At 39.6% G+C, this 26,586-nt stretch overlaps 1 protein-coding gene across 1 annotated transcript in view; it reads left to right on the plus strand.

The window, feature by feature from the left end:
- LOC124802759 overlaps positions 1-26,586 on the plus strand; it is a 428,511-nt gene that overhangs the window by 316,685 nt on the left and 85,240 nt on the right. The window contains exons 25-26 of the mRNA XM_047263751.1: positions 4,686-4,825; positions 21,763-21,892. Coding sequence (XP_047119707.1) covers positions 4,686-4,825; positions 21,763-21,892 — 270 coding nt within the window. The remainder of the gene's footprint in view (positions 1-4,685; positions 4,826-21,762; positions 21,893-26,586) is intronic.

Genomic DNA, 26,586 nt, shown 5'->3' on the forward strand with positions numbered 1-26,586 from the left:
CCTACGTCCTTCTGAATCTGCTAAGCGTATTTATCTCTTGGTCTCCCTCTACGATTTTTACACTCCACACTGCCCTCCAATACTAAATTAGTGCTCCCTTGATGCCTCAGAACATGTCGTTCCAACCGATCCCTTCTTCTAGTCAAGTTGTGCCACAAATTTCTCTTCTCCCCAATTCTATTCAATACCTCCTCATTAGTTATGTGGTCTACCCATCTAATATTCAGCATTCTTCTGTAGCACCACATGTCAAAAGCTTCTCTTCTCTTCTTGTCTAAACTATTTCAACTATGTCTACAGAACAAACATAAAACAAATATATCTATTAAATAAATTTAAAATGAAAAAATATTTATATGGCAACATTCTGGCCATTTACAGTTTCTATCCTTTGATGTTTGTAAGGAGTTGTTACGAAGAAACACCTTTAATCTACATTTGAAAACACTTCTGCTATCTGTCAGACATTTTATTACCATGAGTAGATTATCAACAAATTTTACAGCTGCATGTTTCACCCCTTTCTGTGCCTAAGTTAGATTTATTTAAAGGTACGGCAGATTAATTTTCCTTCTGATGTTTCACTTGTGAATATCTCTGTTGGATTGTTGGAATTTTGTAAGTGAATAAATACACTGTGAGACTTGGTTAATATACCCAGCTGCTTAAAGAGATGCATGTGTGTGAACCCCACACATAATTTTAATTATTTTACCTTGTGCAGTGAATACTGCTGCCTGAGTGATCTATTACCCCAGAGTATTACCTTATAAAATACCAGTGAATGAAAATATGAAAAATATGTTGACTTACTTACACGTATATCCCCAAAATTGTCAATTCTACTTTTGGCAATAACAGCTGAACCTAAATGTTTTAGTGAGTCTACTGTATGGTTTTTCCAGCTCAAGTCTTCATCAACAGGCACACCTGAGAACTCAGGACTTTCTACTCTATTGATTGTTTTTTTATTGCTATACTAGGTTAATAGGAGGTGGGATAGTTTTGACAGTACAAAACTGGATGAGCAGCATTGTTTTGAAGCCCATTTGTTCAAAACCAGTCAGTAACATTCTCAGTAACTATTTCCTGTGTTGTGTTATATGCAGACAGAGCTAATTTTGCCTCCTGATTTAAATAAGATCTCAAGTCATTAACATACAGTAAGAACAATAGTGGTCTGCTGATCGAACCTTGATGGACTGCCATTGTAATTTCTCCCCATGCAGATGATGTGGTATCCCTCTTTGCATAACTCAAAGAATGTAGGGTAATTTTCTGCATTCTGTTTTGTAAATAAGAACTAAACCAGGCATGTGCTGAACTAAGTATTCCATTAGAACTTAGCTTCTCTATTAGAATAGTATGACTGACACAATAAAATGACTTCAATAAGTCACAGAAAATACAAGCTGGTGATATTTTATCACTTAAAGATTTTATTAAGTGCTCAGTAAATGTTTTTATTAATAAATGACTCAGTTGGATGGCTCTTTATCCAAAGTGTGAATGGCTAAGTATCCCATTAATTCATAGGTGCGTAACAATCCTGGAGTATGTCACCTTCTCAAAAATTTTAAAAATTATCAAGGAATGGCACTGGGCACATCTCTGAAATCAACCTTTTTATAGAGAAGTCTAAGTACGGCACATTTCAAATTGTCTGGGAAATCATCCTGAATTACTGATGCGTTATGTACGTGACTAAGAGTGTAACATTTTTCAGGTCAACAACTTTTAGTGTCATTTTTAAGCTGGCTTTAAAATCTTCAGTAGTCAGCCTTAGTGTTTCTGAACTGTGTATGGAACTAAGTCATGTGATTCACTAGCTGTGTGTCATGATCTGACAATCCATTTAGTACAGGGTAGGCATATACATCTTTAACTTCTTTCAATGCTGTGACATAGTCACATATTAACACAGAGATCCAGAAAGTGTAGAATTTTTTTTTTTATTTCTGTCAACTTTTGGTCCTTAGACTGTCAGTTTTGGTCAGCAATAACCATCTCCAGATCTGCAGCAAAACTTGGCAATGAAATACAACTAGTAGAATGTTTATGTCTTAAAACAATAAAATATGTCATAAGGAAAAGTGTTATGTGGAAACATGCATTTAAAATATGATGAGGCGTACCCATTGTACAACATGTCATAATATAACAAACCCATAGTGATGTTGTCAAAACAAAAAAAAAACACAAAATCAGCTTAGCATTGGCACACATATTTAAAATATGGTTTAAACTAGACCACAGTAGTGGCAGAATAATACTGTTCATAACAAATTGGAGTACAGTAGCCACAATGTATTTTTGTGTTGTAAGCTCATTAGGTGGTGCTACTGTAAATCGACACATATTTGTCAGTTATAAGATTGTATAAAATATATTAAAATGAGAAATACAACAGATAAAGCCTATAGAGAGCTTACCTTGTGTATAAGTTATTACAGTGATAAAATGTAACAAATTAAAAACATGAGTAAAGTAAAAATTTAAAATTGTTAAAAAGATAAATGATTATATGGCAATATGTGATTCTGAGATGCTCCTGTGGTCATTTTAGATAAAAATAATGACATATCCAAGAACAAGCTTCTGGAGCTTATAAGGTAGGAAGGAAGTGAAATGGATGGAAACAAAAGACTAAAGTAAGTAATCAGTACCTTCTGTTGCTGAAGCCACCAGAATGCAGCATAGGTGAGGAATTCCAAGACAAACACAGTAAACTAATAGATGTATTTCATTTCCCATGCTTCGTGGCAGATCTGAAGATGGTCACTGATATCCAAAACTGGTAATGTGATGGCCAAAAGTTTTGTGACCATTGACGGAAATTTATTCTTAAACTTCTGCTTGTTGTCTGAATATTTCTATAAGGATACTACTATTTTGAGCAATTCAGGTAGGGAACTAAATTATTAGTGGTTAACAGCATCTCTAGATCCTTCAAAAAATTTACATTGAAATCACCTCAAATTAATGCTCTCTTCCTTCTGCCTGACTGTAAACAGAATAATTCACCAGAATTTTTCATGAAAATTTCCCAACTACCTGACTACTATAACAGTCACAAGAAGCTGTTGAGATCAGAATGCCTAAGAACTTTAAATGAGACAACAGCTATTCTCTTAGTGGCACATGGAAATTGGTGCACAATGTTGAAAGGTTTTCAGAGATATAAACTGAGTTATCTATGCTCTAAGAAAATTAATGTTGCTACTAATGGTCCTCTGTCACAGGCATTGACATAATCTATCTTCAGTAACATATGAAAGTTCTGCAACATTGTTACATCTTCATGACATAATTATGTCAACTACATGTGAAAGTACCACATGGCTTATTACTACATCAGTTTTCTCCTGACGGTGAAGACAGAAGAAATCACAAAAAATTAAAGTACACAAACAAATCAAGACTGTAAGAACACAGAGAAACATTTATCCTACAATGTTTCTGCTAAAAATTGTAGTCTCATATTCTGCAGAGATATCAGACTATACGTTGCATTATGTCAGTTGTCTGTAATAATGGGGGGTTGAGTTCCTTGTGATCACACACATGTTAACTGAGCAGTGATTCCAAAACTTCTCTTAATGTATGTGTTATAATTTCTGCCTATCCATGTGTGAGAGTTGCACTTGTTGCTGCTCATGCATAAATTTTGGTTCTCATACTGGTGATGAGAACAAAAGCTGTGCTCATGCATCAATCTGATTTGTGTGTGAAACACTCATTTTACTTAAACATTTCTATAACTATTTGTTAAGATGCATTCATTTGACTGAAGAATGTTCTCCAGCTTATTTTCATTTAGCTGACCAGTAAATACCAAATTCTCAAATTCATTATTTGAAGGTAAGTGTTCTTTCAGAATCAAAGACATAAGAAGCAAAAACTGTTCATCAGAAGGGTTATGGCTAAGAAAGAAACTTATCAATCATTTACATTTGAATATTGAGACAAAATCAAACACTAGAAAGTCCAGGAAGGAATAATAACAATATAGGCTGGACAGATTGCTACTCACCATATAGAGGAAGCGTTGAGTCACAGACAAGCCCTGTGAAAAAGAGTGCTGAAATATTAAAGCTTTTGGACAAAGTCCTTCTGCAATAGAAAACATGCAGACATCATTTACACAAGCACAGCTCACACACACACACACACACACACACACACACACACACACACACACACACACACACACATCGCCAGTGTCTCAGGCTGCTAGAGCCCACACCGGGCTGTAGAGCAATAGGACAGCGGCCCTGTGTGTGGCAGTTATGCTTATGTGAATGGGTATGTGTTTTCTACTGCAGAAGAAAAACTTTGTCTGAAAGCTTAAATGTTTTAGCATTCTTTTTCACTTTACCTGTATGTGAGTCAGTAGCTATATGCTGAGTAGCAATCAATTCTTTCAATATTGTTGAATACTGAGGCACATACATATAAATAAAATGATATATACCTGTTGTTAAAGTTCTTATAAATCGCAGTGATTGACTGCTATAAATCAGTTACTTCAAATACTCTTAGTGCACCCATGTATAAAATGTGAATATTCCACCTAGCCATATTCCATTTACCTCTAAATTTTCTGCAGTACTGTAATGTTTGCTTTTTGGTAGCTTGTAATATGTAGAAGAATTAATTTGGGGTAAATAACATTTCTTTTGCAGTTGCAATTTAGTGGTGGTATCACAGTAGGCAGTGACAAAGACAGCTTGTGTCTAGGTTCTGCCAGTTTCCAAGATGATTACCTAACATCTCTTGCTCAAAAGAAAAGGGTTCCTCAGTACCTTTCACCACTCTCAAACAGGTAGGACATATTTAATTAGTTTTGATAAAAATCTATGATGCCAGAAAAGATAAGATTACTAGTATACAACATGTTATGTAACTTCATTGATGGTACAAAGTTTGATATGGTACTTGAAAATCAGTTTTTGTCATGCTTTGTCCTCACAGCACTGTTGGGTCTGAATGACCTGCACTTCATTTTTAATATTCGCCAATGTATCTCACTTTTGTCTCCAAGGAAGGAACTAAGAGTTATCAAAGATAGGATAATGCCATTTTCTTTTAAGGGCTATAACTCACTAGGCATCCTGACTGTGACAGCCTGACTGTGGCAGCCAATAGAATAATGATGGTTCATTGTAACCCATGCACTATAATCTGTTTCATGAATGATGGTGGTTCATGCAGGTCGAGGCATGGACTGCCAGTTCCAAGTGATAATTGCGGTACAAGCATATATGTGCTTTGTGATTGAAAAAAGCATGTATCCTGCAAACTGTATCTCTCATTTGTTTATGTAGAATTTGTTGCTTACCACTTGCATCAGTGATGACAACTTGGAACAAATGGAATAAAAATTTGCTAAATAACTCGTTACGATCACATTTAATCCTTGCATTGGCTACGACATTCACAACAGAATGCTTAGAACACTACCGAACACTCATTGGCTGTTGGAGATTGTGTAATGTAAGAGCACAGGCAAGCCAAACTCAACTGCCATCATTTGTGACTCCAAATATAGGCAAGTATGATTTCCTGACTGCAGCAGCTATTAAAATACACTCCTGGAAATTGAAATAAGAACACCGTGAATTCATTGTCCCAGGAAGGGGAAACTTTATTGACACATTCCTGGGGTCAGATACATCACATGATCACACTGACAGAACCACAGGCACATAGACACAGGCAACAGAGCATGCACAATGTCGGCGCTAGTACAGTGTATATCCACCTTTCGCAGCAATGCAGGCTGCTTTCTCCCATGGAGACGATCGTAGAGATGCTGGATGTAGTCCTGTGGAACGGCTTGCCATGCCATTTCCACCTGGTGCCTCAGTTGGACCAGCGTTCGTGCTGGACGTGCAGACCGCGTGAGACGACGCTGCATCCAGTCCCAAACATGCTCTATGGGGGACAGATCCAGAGATCTTGCTGGCCAGGGTAGTTGACTTACACCTTCTAGAGCACGTTGGGTGGCATGGGATACATGCGGACATGCATTGTCCTGTTGGAACAGCAAGTTCCCTTGCCGGTCTAGGAATGGTAGAACGATGGGTTCGATGACGGTTTGGATGTACCGTGCACTATTCAGTGTCCCCTCGACGATCACCAGTGGTGTACGGCCAGTGTAGGAGATCGCTCCCCACACCATGATGCCGGGTGTTGGCCCTGTGTGCCTCGGTCTTATGCAGTCCTGATTGTGGCGCTCACCTGCACGGCGCCAAACACGCATACGACCATCATTGGCACCAAGGCAGAAGCGACTCTCATCGCTGAAGACGACACGTCTCCATTCGTCCCTCCATTCATGCCTGTCGCGACACCACTGGAGGCGGGCTGCATGATGTTGGGGCGTGAGCGGAAGACGGCCTAACGGTGTGCGGGACCGTAGCCCAGCTTCATGGAGACGGCTGCGAATGGTCCTCGCCGATACCCCAGGAGCAACAGTGTCCCTAATTTGCTGGGAAGTGGAGGTGCGGTCCCCTACGGCACTGCGTGGGATCCTACGGTCTTGGCGTGCATCCGTGCGTCGCTGCGGTCCGGTCCCAGGTCGACGGGCACGTGCACCTTCCGCCGACCACTGGCGACAACATCGATGTACTGTGGAGACCTCACGCCCCACGTGTTGAGCAATTCGGCGGTACGTCCACCCGGCCTCCCGCATGCCCACTATACGCCCTCGCTCAAAGTCCGTCAACTGCACATACGGTTCACGTCCATGCTGTCGCGGCATGCTACCAGTGTTAAAGACTGCGATGGAGCTCCATATGCCACGGCAAACTGGCTGACACTGACGGCGGCGGTGCACAAATGCTGCGCAGCTAGCGCCATTCGACGGTCAACACCGCGGTTCCTGGTGTGTCCGCTGTGCCGTGCGTGTGATCATTGCTTGTACAGCCCTCTCGCAGTGTCCGGAGCAAGTATGGTGGGTCTGACACACTGGTGTCAATGTGTTCTTTTTTCCATTTCCAGGAGTGTATGTGGGTTTGCATGCTGATCGGCCAGCTCTGCTCAAGACAGTTTTGAGCAAGGTGTCTTACGGAGAATGTATGTGGATGTCTACAGTCTCTGCATGCTAGTCAAAGCAGGCAGACCTTGTTTGAATCCCAAAACTAAATCTGTGAAGACTTTCAATATGGGAAAATTTGTTTGTGAAATTTAAAGCCAAAAGGCAATTTGGGATGTGTTGTGTAAAAAATACAGTGAGCATGATGTGAAGAGAAGAAGATGGGGGTGAATCACAAATATCATGTGTGAGGAGAATTAGATTGAAAATGAAAAGAATGAATTTAGTAAGTGAAATATGTAATAATTGAAATATATAATTACCACTCAAATGCAATTCTGTTTTCCCATTAGAGCAGATTATCATTTGTAAAATAATCTCCCCATATACTGATCATCAAGTCTCTCTGCTTGCAGAACCTGGGAGAATTTCAGCTCTGGAGCAACATATACTGTGTCTTCAAATCTATAGCAATTTCTTTCTTCCACATAACTATGCACAACACATAATGCTTTTACTGTACCAATCACAAATTCTTCTCAAACATCCATTGGGATATGAGAAATTCTCCTTTATTTGCCAGAATGTCAAATGCACATTCTATATACTACCTAGCCCGAGACAGTTGGTAGTTAAAGATTCTTTTGTTGTTTGTTAATCTCCATCCTACATTAGGAAGGACACATTAAATTTTCAACATATATCAAATGCCTCACTCTGACAGTGACATGACATTGGTATTCCATTGGTTCATATGGGACTTTTCTCCCATATTCATTAATTTTTATTGACGAGTTAGCCATGCAAAATTGATTCTTTAAGAACAGGTGTGTCACTACATTTTCCAAAAGGTTATGAAATTATTGCTCTGACATTCTTGCATAGTTAAAAAAAATGATCTGAGTAGTTTTTGAAAATTTTTAAAATGATTTGTAAATAAGCCCTTTTTGTGTCATTCTAGAAGTATATGATGAATCCAATTTCTTTTTCTTCTTTTTTTCTGTGACAAAAGGTAAGTAAGCAATGACAACATCTTCCAAATCCATCTTGCTCAGCTGATCAGTCATGACTAACCATCACTGGCTAATAAAGCTGACCAACTAAACTGGCTGCTCAACATTTCGGCTGTCTCGTCCAGGCTACCACTGCAAGGCTGCCTAGTGCATTTGTCAGCAGTACTAAATGTTTCAGCTCCAGAAGGTAAAAACTGGCCAGGAATCCTGTCTCATAGTGATGCAGCTTTCTCAAGTGAATTTTGCTTTTGATATCTCCACATGTGTATAATTGGATAGATAAAAAAATCTGCTCACCACTTGGTGGCAGGAGAAAAAACATATAAAAGTTAAGGAAATGTGCAAGCATATGGGACCAGTGGTTCCCCCTTCTGGGAGAAGGGTTGAAGGGGAAGGAAGAGAGAGATGAAGGAAAAGGACTGTTGACCTTTAGGAAATGGGGAGCATTGTGTAAAAGCTGCTGAGAACCCTGGGTCTGGTAGGATACACAAGGACTGTAAACAGCATCAGATGTTGGATGATCACTGTAATGCCACATAGGTGACACTTGCTCATGTGGGACGACATTATTGGAATCTGATAGCATTTGAAATGGACCTCATTGTGGGTCTCCATTTGACAGGCAGGTCAAATTGTGCAATATCCATATTTGTGGGGTGTTACGATTTAACAGTGGCCCACTGTTGTACTGCAGGATAACTTGAGATTAGGCATACCCATCATTAAGATTCTTGTCAATGTCTGATCGTCACAAAGGATGATGCTGTGCTATGCACCAACCATACTGTAACCCCTTTACATCTGCACCCGAAAACAGGTAACGGGTTCCCTGCAACACTCTGTGTCATCTACACCATTATTTGGAGACTAGCAGCAGCTGTACTAAGGAATTGTTGCCCCATGAATAGGCTGCCATTAACACCATAAAACAAATGGCTGAATTTGGAGTGGTGGCGTGACCGGGAAGCATCGACTGCTGGTGAACAGTGTTGCCTTGTGTTCAACGTTGAATCAAGTTTATGCACTGCCACAGATGTCCAGTGTCAGGAAGTATGGTCATGAGTTGAGAAGAGGTTCCATTCTTCCAATGTCTTGAAGAGCCACAGCAATGTTACTCCTGGTGTCATGGTGTGGAGAGACATTGAGGGAAGTCTAATGTCCCAATGATACATCACGGACATCCTGCATCCTCATGCCATAGTATCATGGTGTCATTTTTCAACAAGACACTGCTGGTCCACACTGTCATGCTCCTATATGAACTGTCTGCATGATGCTGAGGTACTCCCAAGGCTCCCAAGATGGTCATATCTGTCCCTGATAAAACATGTGTGGCACCAACTCAGATGTCAATTCCATACCAGTGCCAGTATCCAATGCATCGAGAACTAGTTACTACAGTTGTGCACCATCTCATCCAAGGAGTGGATACGACAGATTTATGAGATACTTCCCAACAAAATCATTGCATGCATCCAGCCCGGAGGGTGCAGTTTTAAACTATTATCTGTGCTTATACTACAAAATTCTTCATAAATTTGACTCATCTTTCTAATCTCTGCAATAACATCAGATACCCTTTCAACCCGTGAAATTGCATTTCACTTCCTCCTCCCTCCTGGGTTCTTCACTTTTTTGTCAGGGACTGTATGTGGCATAAATTGTAAAAATATTAAAAGTATAAAATAAGATTTTGTGAGCTGTTCCTGGTTTCAGTTTTGCTATGATCCTTAAGGCTGTCTTTGGCAGTGTGAAAACCATTTTCATATTAGTTTAGTAGGTCCCACCTCTCAGCACTAGTCCACAAGACAGGAAATGATACTACAATCCAAAATACACAGCCTTAGGGTTTTTGAATTAAGTTGTGGAGTCAGTCCTGACAAAACTCTACCATCTGGTGAGCAAGATGTATGAGACAGGTGAAATACCCTCAGACTTCAAGAAGAATATAATAATTCCAATCACAAAGAAAGCAGGTGTTGACAGATGTGAAAATTACCAAACTATCAGTTTAATAAGTCACAGACGAATGGAAAAACTGGTAGAAGCCAACCTCGGGGAAGATCAGTTTGGATTCCGCAGAAATGTTGGAACACGTGAGGCAATACTGACCCTACGACTTATCTTAGAAAATAGATTAAGGAAAAGCATACCTACATTTCCAGCGTTTGTAGACTTAGAGAAAGATTTTGACAATGTTGACTGGAATACTCTCTTTCAAATTCTAAAGATGGCAGGGGTAAAATACAGGGAGCGAAAGGCTACTTACAATTTGTACAGAAACCAGATGGCAGTTATTAGATTCAAGGGACATGAAAGGGAAGCAGTGGTTGAGAAGGAAGTGAGACAAGGTTGTAGCCTGTCCCTGATGTTATTCAATCTGTATATTGAGCAAGCAGTAAAGGAAACAAAAGAAAAATTCGGAGTAGGTATTAAAATCCATGGAGAAGAAGTAAAAATGTTGAGGTTCGCCGATGACATTGTAATTCTGTTAGAGACAGCAAAGGACTTGGAAGAGCAGTTGAACGGAATGGACAGTGTCTTGAAAGGAGGATATAACATGAACATCAACAAAAGCAAAACGAGGATAGTGGGATGTAGTCTAATTTAGTCGGGTGATTCTGAGGGAATTAGATTAGGAAATGAGACACTTAAAGTAGTAAAGGAGTTTTGCTATTTGGGTAGCAAAATAACTGATGATGGTTGAAGTAGAGAGGATGTAAAATGTAGACTGGCAATGGCAAGGAAAGCGTTTCTGAAGAAGAGAAATTTGTTAACATCGAGTATAGATTTAAGTGTCAGGAAGTCATTTCTAAAAGTATTTGTATGGAGTGTAGCCATGTATGGAAGTGAAACATGGACAATAAATAGTCTGGACAAGAAGAGAATAGAAGCTTTTGAAATGTGGTGCTACAGAAGAATGCTGAAGATTAGATGGGTAGATCACGTAAATAATGAGAAGGTATTGAGTAGAATTGGGGAGAAGAGGAGTTTGTGGCACAACTTGACTAGAAGAAGGGACCGGTTGGTAGGGCATGTTCTGAGGCATCAAGGGATCACAAAATTTGGAATTGGAGAGCAGTGTGGAGGGTAAAAATCGTAGAGGGAGACCAAGAGATTAATACAGTAAGCAGATTCAGAAGGATGTAGGCTGCAGTAAGTACTGGGAGATGAAGAAGCTTGCAGAGGATAGAGTAGCATGGAGAGCTGCATCAAACCAGTCTCAGGACTGAAGACAACAACAACAACATATGGAGATAAACTCATTAACATAAATAGGATGGATATTAATTTTGTTGGACATGTGGTCAAACTCCTGCTTGCATCAAATCCTCTCATTTATTCATAAGACCAAAAACTTATGTCCAGAACAGTTCTTTGTCCAAATTTCATCATTCATAATATTTTGTCTGTCTGGACCACTTGTTTTAAAGTGAATAATATATGTTCTGCCTTTTCTTAAGCTATTTCACTTTAAGTGAGCTCTCACCTTTTAGTAAAACTTGGAACCTCCCACTAAGGCTCAGCTCACTGTCCGCAAAACAGTCAACAGATATGTTATTGGAATACATAGTGATCAGATTCTTATTATCTAGAGCACTTGGGTAGTGTTTTACTGTCATACACACAAGAATGGATGTAAAATGGAACACTGAGTGATAGCAAAATTTATATTTCTTGATCTCATCTGTCTACTCTCTAGTACTTCTCGTTTTCATGTATAACTTCTGTATACTGTTGTCTATTGTTTAAACATGTCTCTAGTAATTCCACAAGTTTTTCAGTGACACCACTCACTGTAACTTTCTCCAAAAGTGCATTGTAATGTACTGTGTCCAAAGCTTTGAGAGATCCAAGAATACTCTTGCTATTTGGGAATTTTCAATTATTTTTTCAAGCATGCATTAGGCAATCAGCAATGTTGCTGACATGGTATTCCAACCAATTGTGCAGCCATGCTGGAATTCATGTAGTGTATTAACATTGCTGTCGCCATCATCTTCCTTTGAAGGATCTGGGTATTGCCTGTTCTGAACCCACCAGCAAAATCATTCTCATCTTTCCCATTTAGCTGAAAGATGATTTATTCTAGACAGTACTGTCACCATTTTGTGTTACTTATTCCACTTTCTGGTGATGACTGCTTCTCCTTTCATGTCAGCAGATGCTGGAATTGAAGTTGCACTGCACACGTTCACTGGTTTCATTTTCTCCATGGCTTTTGAGATCACTTTTTTTCTCACCATATAAGCTTCCCTTGCAAAGTAGACTTTCTTGATTTGGAATTTTATGTTATTCATACCTTACGAAATCTCTTTGTAGATGTTCATGCGTGCAACCAATGCATGTGTTGGCTTTTGTGTCCTCTGTTCCTCCTGATAGCACGAATGACAGTGTTCTTAAAAAATAAATAAATAAAACAAATCTAAATCTATAATTCTCAAAAGATGCTTTGTCTACTCATAATGCATGCATTATAACCACTGGAGATGCTCCAAAACCATGAATTGTGTCTTGTGAATGAGCTTTCCAGCTTTCCGTATGCTGAAGACAGGAAAACAAAAATAATTGTGACAGTTATTGATACGTGGTGTTTATTTTGCAGTTGGTGCATATAAGTATTGTTAGTAACTATGCTCAAGTCCCTTGACCTAGTTATAGAAATAGGAATGAAACTCAGTGATATATACTTTGGATTTTCAAGCACATCTTTGAAATGTAAGCTGTAGTCACTTCTGAACTTGCTCAAAGAACACATCAGCTTATGAACCATGTTCTTCCTGCTGATAATATAACTGAAATTTTGCAACAATATAGAATATGTTTGGTACTAGGTGATGGTCAGGCTACTTCCTGGATGGCACAGAAATAGCTCGCTAAATTTGCTTGGTATTTTCTTGTCATTTCTAATTTGAGTGACGTTCACATAAGGTGTGACATCTGTTTATTAATCTATGGTTTTGAATCCATGGAAGTCATTTCATGTGAAAATTGCAACTAATCTTGTCTTTTACATTGCAACTTATGTATCCTAGCCACCATTGGGGCAATAAAGAAGGGACAAATGCTTCAGTACTTCATAGCTCTGAGGTAATGGACTCGTGCTGTGAAATGAAGGCTGAATTGGATCATAGGCCTAGTCACAGTGGTGGCCAGTTTGTTATCAATTTCATGACAGAGCTACAGACAGCCATATGGCTAATCAATAATGAAATCTTAACAAAATTTCTCCATCACATGCCCTCTTTGTACCTCCAGTGCCCCATAGTGTCAAAGATAATATTTTTTTACAGCACACACTTTATAAGGCATTTTCTGCCGCTGCCATCATAATTTTTTGATTTCGTAAATTCTGGCCCTGAATAATTTATAAACTGAGATTCGATATGTGTCTACTCCGACTGCTAAATTTTCATACTACTTGAGTGTGACACAGGACAGCATGTAAACACAGACCATTTTGAAATCCAAAATGCATAATATTTTATTAATTCATGCCATTTTTAAGGACACTCATATTACATGTACTTTCTATGTTATTAAAATGGACTTTTGTCGTAAAGTTATAATGGTAAGTCGTAATAGATTTGTATTAGAATAACATATACATTAGTACCATTTATCCATTAGTTTGCTGAAGAGAGCAGTGAACAAAGAAAGAAATTAATCATCAAAATATATTCTCTAATATTGTCTAAAACAGTGTAGTTTATCAATTTTATGCCTGTTGAAATCTACTCATTCAGAGTTAAAGATGTCATTAAGCTAGGGTTGAAGTATGTTCTTGTCTAAAAAGAAATTTTCTGGACAGTTGTTTAACAAAAAGGGGAAAGGCGAACAAGTGAGGGTGCAATATCAGTGAATATTGACTTCCTGAACTCACTACTGAATACTTTTGTTTATGAAATCAGTAGAGTGCATTATTGTATAGTAACAACACATGATGCAGTTTTATCAGTCATTTTTCCTTAACAGTGACTGAAAGATGTCACACTTGTTGGCAACAAATGCTAGTTGCAATGAACACACAACTAAGGAGGAGTTCATAGTGCACATCACCCTTTTTGTGCCACAAAATGCAAAATATTATCCGTTTGCACTGTCCTTTGTTTGAGGTGATGCCTTTTGTTAGGCTCAGCTGTTCACTTTTTTTTTACAAAAATGCCTCAAATCCCTCACCAGTAACAATACTGAAAAGGGATGCTCAGTGAGGAAACTGATGAAGTACAAGCAAAAATATTGTAATAGTCACCATTTTAATTTCAGTTGCTTTGACATCTGAACCTTTCCTATTGAAAGCAAATGTTGCATAAAAGTTAAATAGTTGCAATTCGTCAGATATGTAAATTATCTGAAGTTTCTGGATGTGGAAAATCATTCATGCCAGGGTGATCTTTCTGTAAACTCAAACTATAAAGGTGGCATTTCCTTCTTTTGGAAACTACTCATAATCACTCTCATAATTATGAAGCTAAAATATGTAATCTTCTGGTATAGGACACTGTTACTTCAGTATATCCTTAACATTATCTGAAAAGGATGACATCAACTAAAGTTCATGAAACGTTAGTAATATGATCAAATTTTATATTCATCTTTTTGGTAGTATTTGTAAAATTATTGTTATCAGTTATGAAAATTAAAGATTGCTACTAAGCCTAAAGGTGACATGTTGAGTTGCAGACAGGTACGACGAAAAGACTGTTACACACTGAGCATTTGGCCAACGCCTTCTTCAGAAAAGAAGTCAAAACACCACGCACATTCACACAAGCAGGCCCACCTCACAGACATGGCCGCTATCTCCAGCCACTCAGGCCAGACTGCAACTGTTGTGTTGAATGAAAGCAGCAATCTAGAATGGGGCAGGGAAGGGGGAGGAATAGCAGCTTATGGGTGGAGGGAGAGCATGCAGCTGCCAGGTGTAGCATTGGGAGACTGTGGGGAGAGTAAGATGGGAAGAGTGGGCAACAGGAAGTGGGAAAGGAGAGGAGCAAAGAGGGGAAAAGACTGGTGGATGTGTTGGCAGAGAGCGGTGCATAGTAAGGGTGGGGGGCAAGAATTGGGAGGAGATGATAGCACAGAGGGGGGCAGGGGAGTGGGCTATCGTCGATTGAGCACAGAATAACTTCAGGAGCAGAGAACGTGTTGTAAGGATAACTCTCATCTGCACAGTTCGGAAAAGCTGATAGTGGAGGGGAGGATCCAGATGGCCCGACTTGTGAAGCAGCCACAGAAGTCAAGCATGTCATATTCAGTTGCATGTTGTGCCGCAGGGTGGTCCACTATGTTCTTGGCCACAATTTGGCAGTGGCCATTGATCCTGCTGGATAGCTGGTTGGTAGCCATATCAATATAAAAAGCTGTACAATGATTGCAACAGATCCAGTATATGACATGGTTGCTTTCACTGGTGGTCTGGGCTCTGATGGGGTAGGATAAGCCTGTGACAAGAGTGGAATAGGAAGTGCTGGGCAGGTTGAATGGGCAGGTCTTGCACCTGGGTCTTCACACCAGAGATATGATCCATGTGACGAGGGACTGGGTTTGGGAGTGACATAGCGATGAACTAGGATGTTGTGGAGTCTGGTTGGTGATAGAACACCACTTCAGGTGGGGTGAAAAGAATCTTGGGTAGGACATCTCTCATTTCAGGATATGATGATAGATGATCAAAACCCAAATGAAGGATGTGGTTCATTTGTTCCAGTCCAGGGTGGCATTGGGTGACAATGGGGGCGCTCCTTTGTGGCTGCTTCTTCGGGGTGGAGGGAGAATTGAGTTGTGTCAGGATATGGCACAGGAAATCTGTTTGTGGACAAGGTCTGAGGGATAGTGCCTGTCTGTGAAGGCCATTGTGAGAACTTCAGCATACTGGACAAGGGAGTTCTTGTCACTGCAGATATGCCCATCCCCAGGTGGCCAGGCTGTACAGGAGGGATTTTTTGGTGTGGAAGAGATGGTAGCTGTTGAAATTAAGGTGCTGTTGCTGGTTGGTGGGTTTAATGTGGACAGAGGTATGGTTGGAACCATCAGAGAGTTGGAGGTCAAGTGCCCCAGCCCCTTGTCACAAGGACCATATCCCTGTGGAAGACCCAGGTGCAAGACCTGCGCAACCCACTCACCTAACGTTTCCTTTTCCAGTCATGTCACAGGCTTGTCCTACTCCATCAGAGGCTGGGCCTGGTACACCTGTGAAAGCAGCCATGTCATGTATCAACTCTGGTGCAGTCATTGCAGTGTTTTATGTTGGTATGACTAGCAACCAGCTGTCCACCAGGATGAATGGACGCTACAAAACTGTGGCCAAGAGCAAAGTGGACCATCATTTGGCACAACATGCAGTTGAACATAACTTGCTTGACAACACTGGCTGCTTCACAACTCTGGCCATACGGATGCTCCTCTACATCACCAGCTTTTCTGAACTCCACATATGGGAGTTATCATTGCAATACATTGTCTGTTCCCAAAATCATCCCAGCCTCAGTCTAAGGAAACCCATTTTCCTCATGCCCTCCACCCAAAAGTTTCCACCCTCTCTGTCATATTACCTCCTCCCAGTTCACACCCTCTGCCCTGATCATGCTCCACTCTAATGATGCCACTGGTCTTATCCTCTTTTATGCCGCTCTCCTTTTTTACTCATTTCCTCCCCCCTCCCTCCCCCAACAGCCTACCAACACTGCATCTGACAGCTTTGTCCTGCTGCCTTCAAGTCCCTGCATGCTTCACCACACAGTGGTCTTCTGTCTCCCCACCTGTACCCTGCTGTCCTTCCCCCTTCCCTGCCCCACTCCTGATCACTGCTTTCATTGAATGTAACATTTCAGTCTGCCCAGAGCAGCCAGAGATAACAGTAATGTGTACTTGAGGTGTGCCTGCTTGTGTGAATATGTGCATATTTTCTTTTTTTTCTGAGGATGGATTTGGTTGAAAGCTCAGTGTGAAACAGTCTTTTCATTGTGCCTATCTGTAACTTAATGTGTAATCATTATGGTGTGTAGCATTCTGTCCTTTTCATAATTGTTGATATTCCAACTTAGACTTTCCATTGTTTGAAAATTATTATTATGTTATTAGTAAATTTAGAAAGATAGAATGTTCAGCAAATTCACCAATGTATAGGGTAATGATCTGGGAAACATGACTCTCATTGTTTATAACCAAAAACAGATTAAACATTACTGAAAAGGAGGTGATATTGCAAATTTTGGTTATCCTGGGAAGTTGCTATAAATCTTTGTTTGTTAAAGCCTCACAAATGGTACAAATGTTTCAAGCTGTCTCCACTGCCTGCAACACTGTAATAAACCCAAAGTGAACAATATGTCGCCAGTGTTAGATTTTTTTTCCATTTGCGACTTGATTTTATAGTGCTGAAATAACTTTCATAAAATTCAAGTATGCAAAATCCAATAAGTAACTGCCAGGCAAATGCTAGAACTTCAAGTAAGAAAATAACACTTGATAAACAAACTCACAGCAATATACTCATGATGTGTTACTGAATGGCATTCACTCAGTTTAGCAAAGTTATTTCTCCCTGAAAATCAAACAACAATAAGAAATTATTTTGTGCTTACGAACATGGGAGCAGAAACATGCTCAAGGAGCAACATGTTGTGATCACCTGCTCAGATGGCAGCTGGCATTTGGCAGCCAATTGTGGTGGCCACTGTAGGGTGAGGAACCTTGAGCATAAACTGTTCTAATCTTGATGCAGCCATGAGCAGTTTTGTGGAAATCTTTGTGGAAGATTATGGTATTACTAGTGTGTTAGAAAGTGAAGCAAATTTTTTGAGATTTCATCAGACTGAACCTTTAGCAACCAGCCAAAATTTGGTTTAAGAAATAAATGAAGAAGTGTTCTCTAACTCAGGTCTTTATGCCTACATCATGCAATGTTTGCCACTAGACCACAAATAGATACAGCACTCTAACACTTCGAGTGAAAGACAACAATTCCTCCAGGCACTTCTGCATCCTGCTGTGTTTCCAGATTGTGCAGATGGCCAGACGTAACTCAGCCTTAGTCTCTGCGGTAGACAGGTTTTATATCTAACAGTAAGAGTGTACAAAGCCAAAATAAGAATAAAAATTATGCTTTGTACATTCTACTAGCATCATAAGACTTTATGTAAATTTCAGTCTCTTATTTTGTTATCAAAGGACAGACTTTGAATTTGAAGAGGAAGAAGAGCTGACTATAGTTAAAAAGTGTAATGGCAGTTATATGACAGGTACAGGAATTGTTCCTGATAACATGAAATAATGTGACCTGTGAACTGAAAAAATTTTATTCTTGTTGAGAAAGAGTAGTAATTTTAACAGATTTCGCTGCACAGATGAACAACTTCAGAAGATGTCATCTTTGTTAATCTCATTTAGCTGTTGCCACAAAGAAATTCTACCTCGTTTATCATTTGTTCCTGGCCACTTTTTTAGCTCTGACTGGGAATGGATGGACATGATGATAACAACACCACAACGTACATCCCTAACAAGGCAACAAATAGACATTGTGATGGATTTTAATGCCGTGGTTACACCAGAATATCTTTTCCATACACTGAAGTTATCGCTGAGCTAAATTTATCCATAACAAGGGACTTAATTTTGAACCAATGCGTAGAGCACTTTGTATAGCTGGTATTTAGAATAGAGTAGAGAAGTGTGAGACATTGCCCAAGGAGACAGTAGGCACTGACAGGTTGCATTTTATTTATGGGTAAACAGCTAAAATCAACCTCAAATTGAAATATATGGGTCTCTTGAGGTGTGTGAGGGCGATGGAGTTTTACCATCAGACAGGACAGATGCTATGGCTTTACTTTTCACCATTGATTGCCATCAGATGTTACTCTTACTTCAGAAAAATGTATATGCTGAATGTAAAACATGACGAAAGTATGATCATATGGGGCATCAAACAAAATTTTCTACTGGATTGAGGACTTCTTGGTTGAGAAGAGGCAGCATGTTATCTTGGATAGAGAGTCATTGACAGAAGCAGAAATAACTTCATTCATGCCCCCAAAAGGTATTTTGGATCCTTGTTTTCATATTGTATAATAATGACTTAGCAGACAATATTAATAGTAGCCTCAGGCTTTTTGTAGATTTTTCAGTAAACTGTAATGAAGTACTGCCTGAACACAGCAGCATGTTCAGTCAGATCTTGATAAGATTTCAAAGTGGTGCAATGACTGGTAGTGGTATGAGAAAAAATTTTCACATGCACAAATTACAAGGGAACATGCATGTAATCCCAGGTAATACAACTTTGTGTCAGAAAGGTAAAAGCTATATAAGAGCAAACATGTTCAACAAGGTGGCAGATAATTTAAAATGTAAGCCTATATTAAGTATAAATGTGTTTGAAAAATCTATCAGTGGAAAATCCAGGATGGAATGTAACAATATTATGATACTATTGTTGATGAAGGCCTTAATGGCTGAAAGCTTTAATTATGAGAGTCTTTTTAGTTGTGCCTATCTGTGATGCAGCATCTCTGCTATATGGTGAGTAGCAAATTTCTTTCTTATAATATTGTGTTTGAAAGATTTCTTTGAAAATATCTACAGTACCATTGTTTCTATTCAATGAATAGATACATACATGAACTTTTCAGTATCTGTAATTATGATTTTAGTTATTTGTAATAAGTGCTCACAAAATTATTGTTATTTTTTTCAAACTCTAGATTTAAGTCATGTCTAGTATTCTCCAGTACATTTCACTCCATATGATCAGATAGTCTGAATAAATAAATAAACTTCCTTTAAATACTCAGAAATATAAAATTGTGCACTTCACAAAATGTGAGTGTGAGGTATCCTATGACTTGCTGACCATTACTTACCTTTTGAAGTACTTCTAACAGGCACATATTAAAGTAAAAGTGCCACTCTACCTATCTTACAGAATAATAGTTCCTTATTTTGGGAGGAGAGAGGTACAGAAAGGGAAAGGTTAAAAATGAAGAGTAGGTCATTCAGACCCCTGGATAAGGGAACCCATGGGTAGTGAGGATGAGGTTGCACAAAGATCTTACCTAACCAGTTATGTTCTTTCAGAGACGAGGCCATCTGTGAAAACAGCAGTATCATGTAATAGCTCTGTTACAGCTTCCTGGTGCCAGCATCTCTGAATTAAGTAGATGGAAATTGCCCTTACAACATATCCTTCTATTACACAAGACTCTTGGCATCAATCTTCGGTAGACCCATTCTCACAACCACCTCCACTCCAGGCCCGATGAGCCGGCCGAAGTGGCCGTGCGGTTTAAGGCGCTGCAGTCTGGAACCGCAAGACCGCTACGGTCGCAGGTTCGAATCCTGCCTCGGGCATGGATGTTTGTGATGTCCTTAGGTTAGTTAGGTTTAACTAGTTCTAAGTTCTAGGGGACTAATGACCTCAGCAGTTGAGTCCCATAGTGCTCAGAGCCATTTGAACCATTTTTTGAACCAGGCCCGATGACCTCCACTCCACTCATCTTGTACCTACACCCTCCTCTCTGCAGGTTCCCACTTCCTCTGTCCTAGGCCCCCTTTTCTCAGTCCACTAATTTACATTATTGTGCACTACACATAACTCCCCCTGCCTACATCACAAACAGACCAGTGCCAGTTTCATACATATGCTCATTGTGTCTGTCTTCCAATTGATAGCTAACCTTCCCCAACCTGCAACCCCTCTCCCCCCCCCCCCCTCGCCATCTTTCTCCCCTCCCCAATAAAACACCTCACCTCATTTGAGCTGCAGTACTGAAACAATGTAATTAGCTGAAACAATGTAGCTATGCATGTATACATACTGTCTAATAACAATATGAAGTGGACAGATAGCTACTCACCACACAGAAGAGGTGTTGCATGGCATATAGGCATATTGGAAAGACTGCCAGTTATTATAAACTGTCATTGCAAGTACTTTGGCAGATGTAGACAACAAAACACACACATTCACATGAGCATAATTCACCCACACATGACCACTGTCATCTCCAAACATTACAGTCTCAGGTAGGCCTTATCGCCTGGAGATGGCAGTCATACTGCCATGTGCATACATGTGTGTTTTGTCTATATCTAATGAAAGAATTAATACAGTGGCTAATAATATCCAGCAGTCTTTTAAATGTAGCATAGTTGTCACTTTTCATCTCCTTTATGTAGTGAGTAACAATCTTCTTTTCAAATTGTTGTTATTCCATCTAAGATTTTCCATTGTTTATATGTGTAATCCCTTAGCTCTGAACAAGGGTTTGTCAGACAGCTCAGCAGTATTCTCCATCTTGTTTATATGCATATCCACAATTCATCATCTCAGTTATTATTGAGTTGTTACCTTTACCCCTTTCATTATTTATATTCCACCAAGGATATTCCATTACCTCATTCTTTCACAATGATTATTAATTTTCTTTTCTTGCCTGTCTTTTATATTTTTCAGCTTGCTTTTCATTCAGTTCTACTTGAGGTTCCTCCACTTTTTGCTTCTTAGTTGCTTTTTCTGTGATGCAAGCCATTTTATCTGCCCTGTGCTTGTTCCAGTGACTTGTAAAGTTGTTTATTGAAAACCAGCTATTTTTCTGTAAACTCACTTGAACATCTCCTCATTTGAATGTAAGAATTATTATGTATTCAGTGCTTGCAGTGTTTATATTGAAAGATAAATAAATGTTATTTACTACCTATGTGCAGAATCAGCAATGTATATGAGTTCACCATCTTGAATTCAAAGGGAACAGTGCTGCAAAATGAACAGATTAAGGAGCCATTAATCTTACTCCTTCCTGTAACAAAAGTGGCTATGCAAGGAAAATTTTTACATGTGAGTTTTACTAGAACATACACTGTATACTTTTGTTTATATTCTATTATTTCTAAATGACTGCAGCAGCTATTAAAACCTTATATGTTGCACAAAGAAACATACATACACACACAATTTCTAGCTATAATCATTGTTCACTATTGTACTACAGAAACAGATGATATAGATACACAATGACATGTGTAATGTAAGTGTATGAAGTGCCAACAGAAATGGCTCTTTACTTCTGCACTGAATACCAGATGTTTCTTTAAAGACAAAATCTTTTTTAGAATATTCTCAAAAATATCAATGTAGCTTTTGCATTATCATACCTGTGCTTTTATTACCCTATTATGTCTGTTAAAATTTATTTTTAAACATTAAGAGAATAGCAGATTGAGTAAATTCATTGTATATGAATCGTGGTAGCTGGACGTGGATTTCAGTGTGATCTAGCTATCAGTTTATTTAACTGTTATCATCAGTATTTACCAATGGATATTATGTTTCACACTAGAAAATCCAGGATGGAATGTAGCAATATTATGAAAAGGAAAGTTGCTACTCAGTTGCTGAGACTGCAGTTACATGTTTGTGAGTTGCATTTGTGTGTGTGTGTGTGTGTGTGTGTGTGTGTGTGTGTGTGTGCGCGCCCGCGCGTGCGCGCGTGCACGCATGTGCATGTGCATGTGTTTGTCATCTATTTTTGATGAAGGCCTTACTGGCTGAAAGCTATATTTGTGACAGCCTTTTTGTTATGCCTATCTGCGACACAGTATCTCCGCTATATGGTAACAACTTTCTTTTTCATAATATTGTTATACAGAGTGTTTATAAATGAACCCTTTATAATATTTATTATATTAAACTTAAAGTTATGAATGATATGTCAAATGAAAGAGCAACTCAAACAGTTTTACCAAGAACCTTATAAATGTTCAATGCGAGCACCATTTGTCACACGGCACACATCAAGTCTATAGCCAAGTTCTTCCCAAATGTTGGTAAGTGTGTCTTCAGTAATTGTAGCAACAGCTGCTTCAGTCTGGTTTCCTAATTCAGGGTGGTCTGCTGGTAGTGGAGGCATGTACACAGGATCCTTGATGAAGCCCCAAAGGAAAAAATCACATGGCGTTAGGTCAGGCCCCATGCAGCCTATCCAGCGCTTGGGTACAGTGTCTGGTGGATGGCAGTGGAAAAATTGTGTGCTGCACATGCGCACTGGTGCCAAACACAACTGTTTGAGTTGTTCTTTCATTTGACATATCATTTATAACTGTAAGTTTAATGTAACAAATATTATAAAGCGTTAAAACCCCGATATTCATTTATAAACACACTGTATTTAACACTAGCGTTTTGTATTATCATTGTCATTTCAAACTATACTATAATGTACTGCTTCATTTATGTTTCCATGAGCTGTGGCTTGGATTTTTATTGCAATTCACTGCTACTTGTAGCACCCCTGATAACAATAATGTGATCACAGTTGTGTTGGTTTATGTCTGCCTTATTGCAGTGAATTAATTCAGTTACCATTAATTAACAATTCAGTTACCATTAACGAACTGTTAGATATTATTTGTAATGTTTGTACTCTGATGTGTCCTGTCATCATCAAATCTGTTACATATTGCTAATATACTGATGAAAAAAATTAAGAAAGGTGATAATCAGTTTATATAGCATAAGTCAATTATTAGCTAACTTAAAGAAGCTGAATGCAGTGAATCAGATATCATACCTTTGAGTATCATTTCTTACAGAAATTAACATTATTAATGTGAACATCACTAGCTAAAAAAATCACTGTAAATGCAGAGCAATTCAATGAAATGCAAGATTTATTCTAAAATCCCTTTTAGTGACTTCTACTGTTAGTTTTATTGTACCACAAATACTGATTTTTATGACAATTTTCATGAAGTGATCCCTGCAACTTGAGACAGTGGGAAATTAGGTGTACAGATGCTTGAAAAACTGTCTGTACACACATTAATCCTTGCTGGCATGGGTAAGAGGAACAATGTCTTCAAACTGCAAAGAAAAATTGTCATTTTTGACTTTCAGATCAAGTCAAGCATTTCTAAAACAGTAAAGTTTGTGATTTAGTCATATCCCTGTATAGTGAAAGTGTATTGTGCATGCACTTTCAGTATATTATAAATGCCAATGATATCAAAGGTGAATGTTTATTTCACTGTTACATGAAGGTCTCTAGAAGCACTACTCCACATTTAAGGTTTCTCTACAGGTTGAAGGTACCTTTGACTGATTAGTTTATAAATAAATTCTCAGAGATCATATTTTTTGCCAAAGGACTGTTAGCTTTTCCAGGGAAGAGTGGAACGTTTCAACAAGATATGCTCAATTTTGCACAGATAGATATACCTACAAATAGGCAGAAGAATATGTTTAAGACCTCAATGTAATTCAACATTCCACGAAGTCCCCAGAATGTAGCCGAAGTGAGTATCTTCAGGATTAGTTAGATCATTGTGATCTGCATATGAATCCTCTTCCTACATACATCAGCAACACCATGAATCATTGAAAACGATACACTTCTAGCTGTCTGTGGAGACCTATCAGAACAAGTGGTCTTCCCTGTTCATCTAACTGTTACACTGGCTGCAAATTATGGTTATTTCAGGTAATGGTAGAAGTACAAAATAATACGACTTCACGATAATTCAATGAAATTTATATCTGCTAACAAAGTACATAACACAACAATGTTATGCTACACATCATAAAGCAGAGTTGTTGAGTTGCAGGCAGAGTATATATGAGAGTACCAACCTATATCACTGCTTTCAAGGTGGATGTTGCTATTTTGGACTCTGTAGGATATAAAGAGCAGTGTGATCATATCTATTTATTTGGCAATATGCTGTGTTATGTAAAATCAAATAATGGAAAATATTGGATGGTATAATAACAATACTATGAAAAGTATAGGTTGCTCCTCATTACATTGTGGAGATGCTGAGTCACAGACGCACACAACAGAAAGACTACTAAACATGGAAGCTTTCAACCAGGAGGCCTTCTTCTGGCATAGACAACATATACATACACATTCAAACAAACACAGCTCACACACACCTGACTGCTGTCTCTGGCTGTCGAGGCAAGAGTGCGAGATGGGAGAAGGAATCTGAGTGGTTGGCATAAAGGAGGAGGCAGGGGCAGAGAAATGGAGGCAGAGAATGGTGCAGGTGGAGAGATGGTAAAGTGCTGTTGTAGGAGCATACAGTGACAAGATGGAAGAAGAGTAGACCTGCTAGGTGCAATTGCGAGGTTAGACAGAGGGTGCAGGGTGAGGGGTGGGGGTGGTGGAGGGAGGGAGGTGGGATGGAGGAGAGAAGTAAAAAGACTGGGTGTGCCTGTGGGATAGAAGGTTGTGGACGAAGAGGGTTGAAACACAGGATATATTTGCAGGCAGAATTCCCACATGCAAAGTTCAGAAAAGCTGGTGTTGATAGGAAGGATCCAGATGGCACAGGTTGTGAAGCAGTCATTAACATAAAGAATGTTGTGTTGGGCAGCATGCTCGGCAACTGGGTGGTCCAGCTGTTTCTTGGCCACACTTTGTCAGTGGCCATTCATGCAGAAAGACAGCTTGTTGGTTACCATGCCCACATAGAACACAGCACAGTGATTGCAGCTTAGCTTGCAGATTACATGACTGGTTTCACACGTAGCCCTGCCTTTGATGGGATAGGTGAAGCTTGTGACCAGACTAGAGTAGGTGGTGGTGGGAAGATGTATGGGACAGCTCTTGCATCTAGGCCTATCACAGGGATGTGAAGTAGTCATGCCCTGAAATGAGGAATGTTCTACCCACTGTTTTCCCCATCCCTCCCACAGTGGTATTCTGCTGCCCACCGAACCTACACAATGTCATCCATCCCTCCACAACACCTGCTCCCAACCCATTGTCTCATGGCTTGTGTCCCTGCAGTAGACCTAGATACAAGATCTGTCCCATACATCCTCCCACCACCAGTTACTCCAGTCTTGTCACAAGCATCATGTATCCAATCAAAGGCAGGGCTACCTGTGAAACCACTCATGTGATCTACAAGCTAAGCTGCAACCTGTGTGCTGTGTTCTTACATGGGCTTGACAGCCAACAGGCTGTCTGTCAGCATGAATGGCCACAGAGAAACTGCAGCCAAGAAATAGATGTACCACCCAGTTATTGATCATGCTGCTCAACACAACATTCTTCATGTTAATGATTGCTTCACAGCCTGCGGCATCTGGATCCTTCCTACCAACACCAGCTTTCCTGAATTGCACAGGTGGGAACTCTCCCTGTAATATGTACTATGTTCCCGTAACCCTCCTGGACTCAACCTTTGTTAGTCATTGTCCTTCACCTGCTTACCCTCTTTCCTGTTCCCACTCCACAGCTGTCTGTTCCAAAGGTGCACCTGCCCCCCCCCCCCCCCTGCCCCCGCTCCCCCATCACTTTGCCCTCTGTCTAACCATCTGACTGCACCCTGCTGCCCTATCCATCCCCCACCTCACACCTGTATGCTCCCACAAACAGAACTTTACTGTCCCCCACCTGTACCCTGCTCTCTCACCCACTCCATGACCCAGCCTTCTCCTTTATCCCCACTACCCAAATTGCTCCCATCATGCGCTATTGCTCACAGTATGGCCTTAGCAGCCAAAGATAGCAGTCATTTGTG

The sequence above is a fragment of the Schistocerca piceifrons genome, chromosome 6, assembly GCF_021461385.2.
Source record: "Schistocerca piceifrons isolate TAMUIC-IGC-003096 chromosome 6, iqSchPice1.1, whole genome shotgun sequence".
NCBI lineage: Eukaryota > Metazoa > Arthropoda > Insecta > Orthoptera > Acrididae > Schistocerca > Schistocerca piceifrons.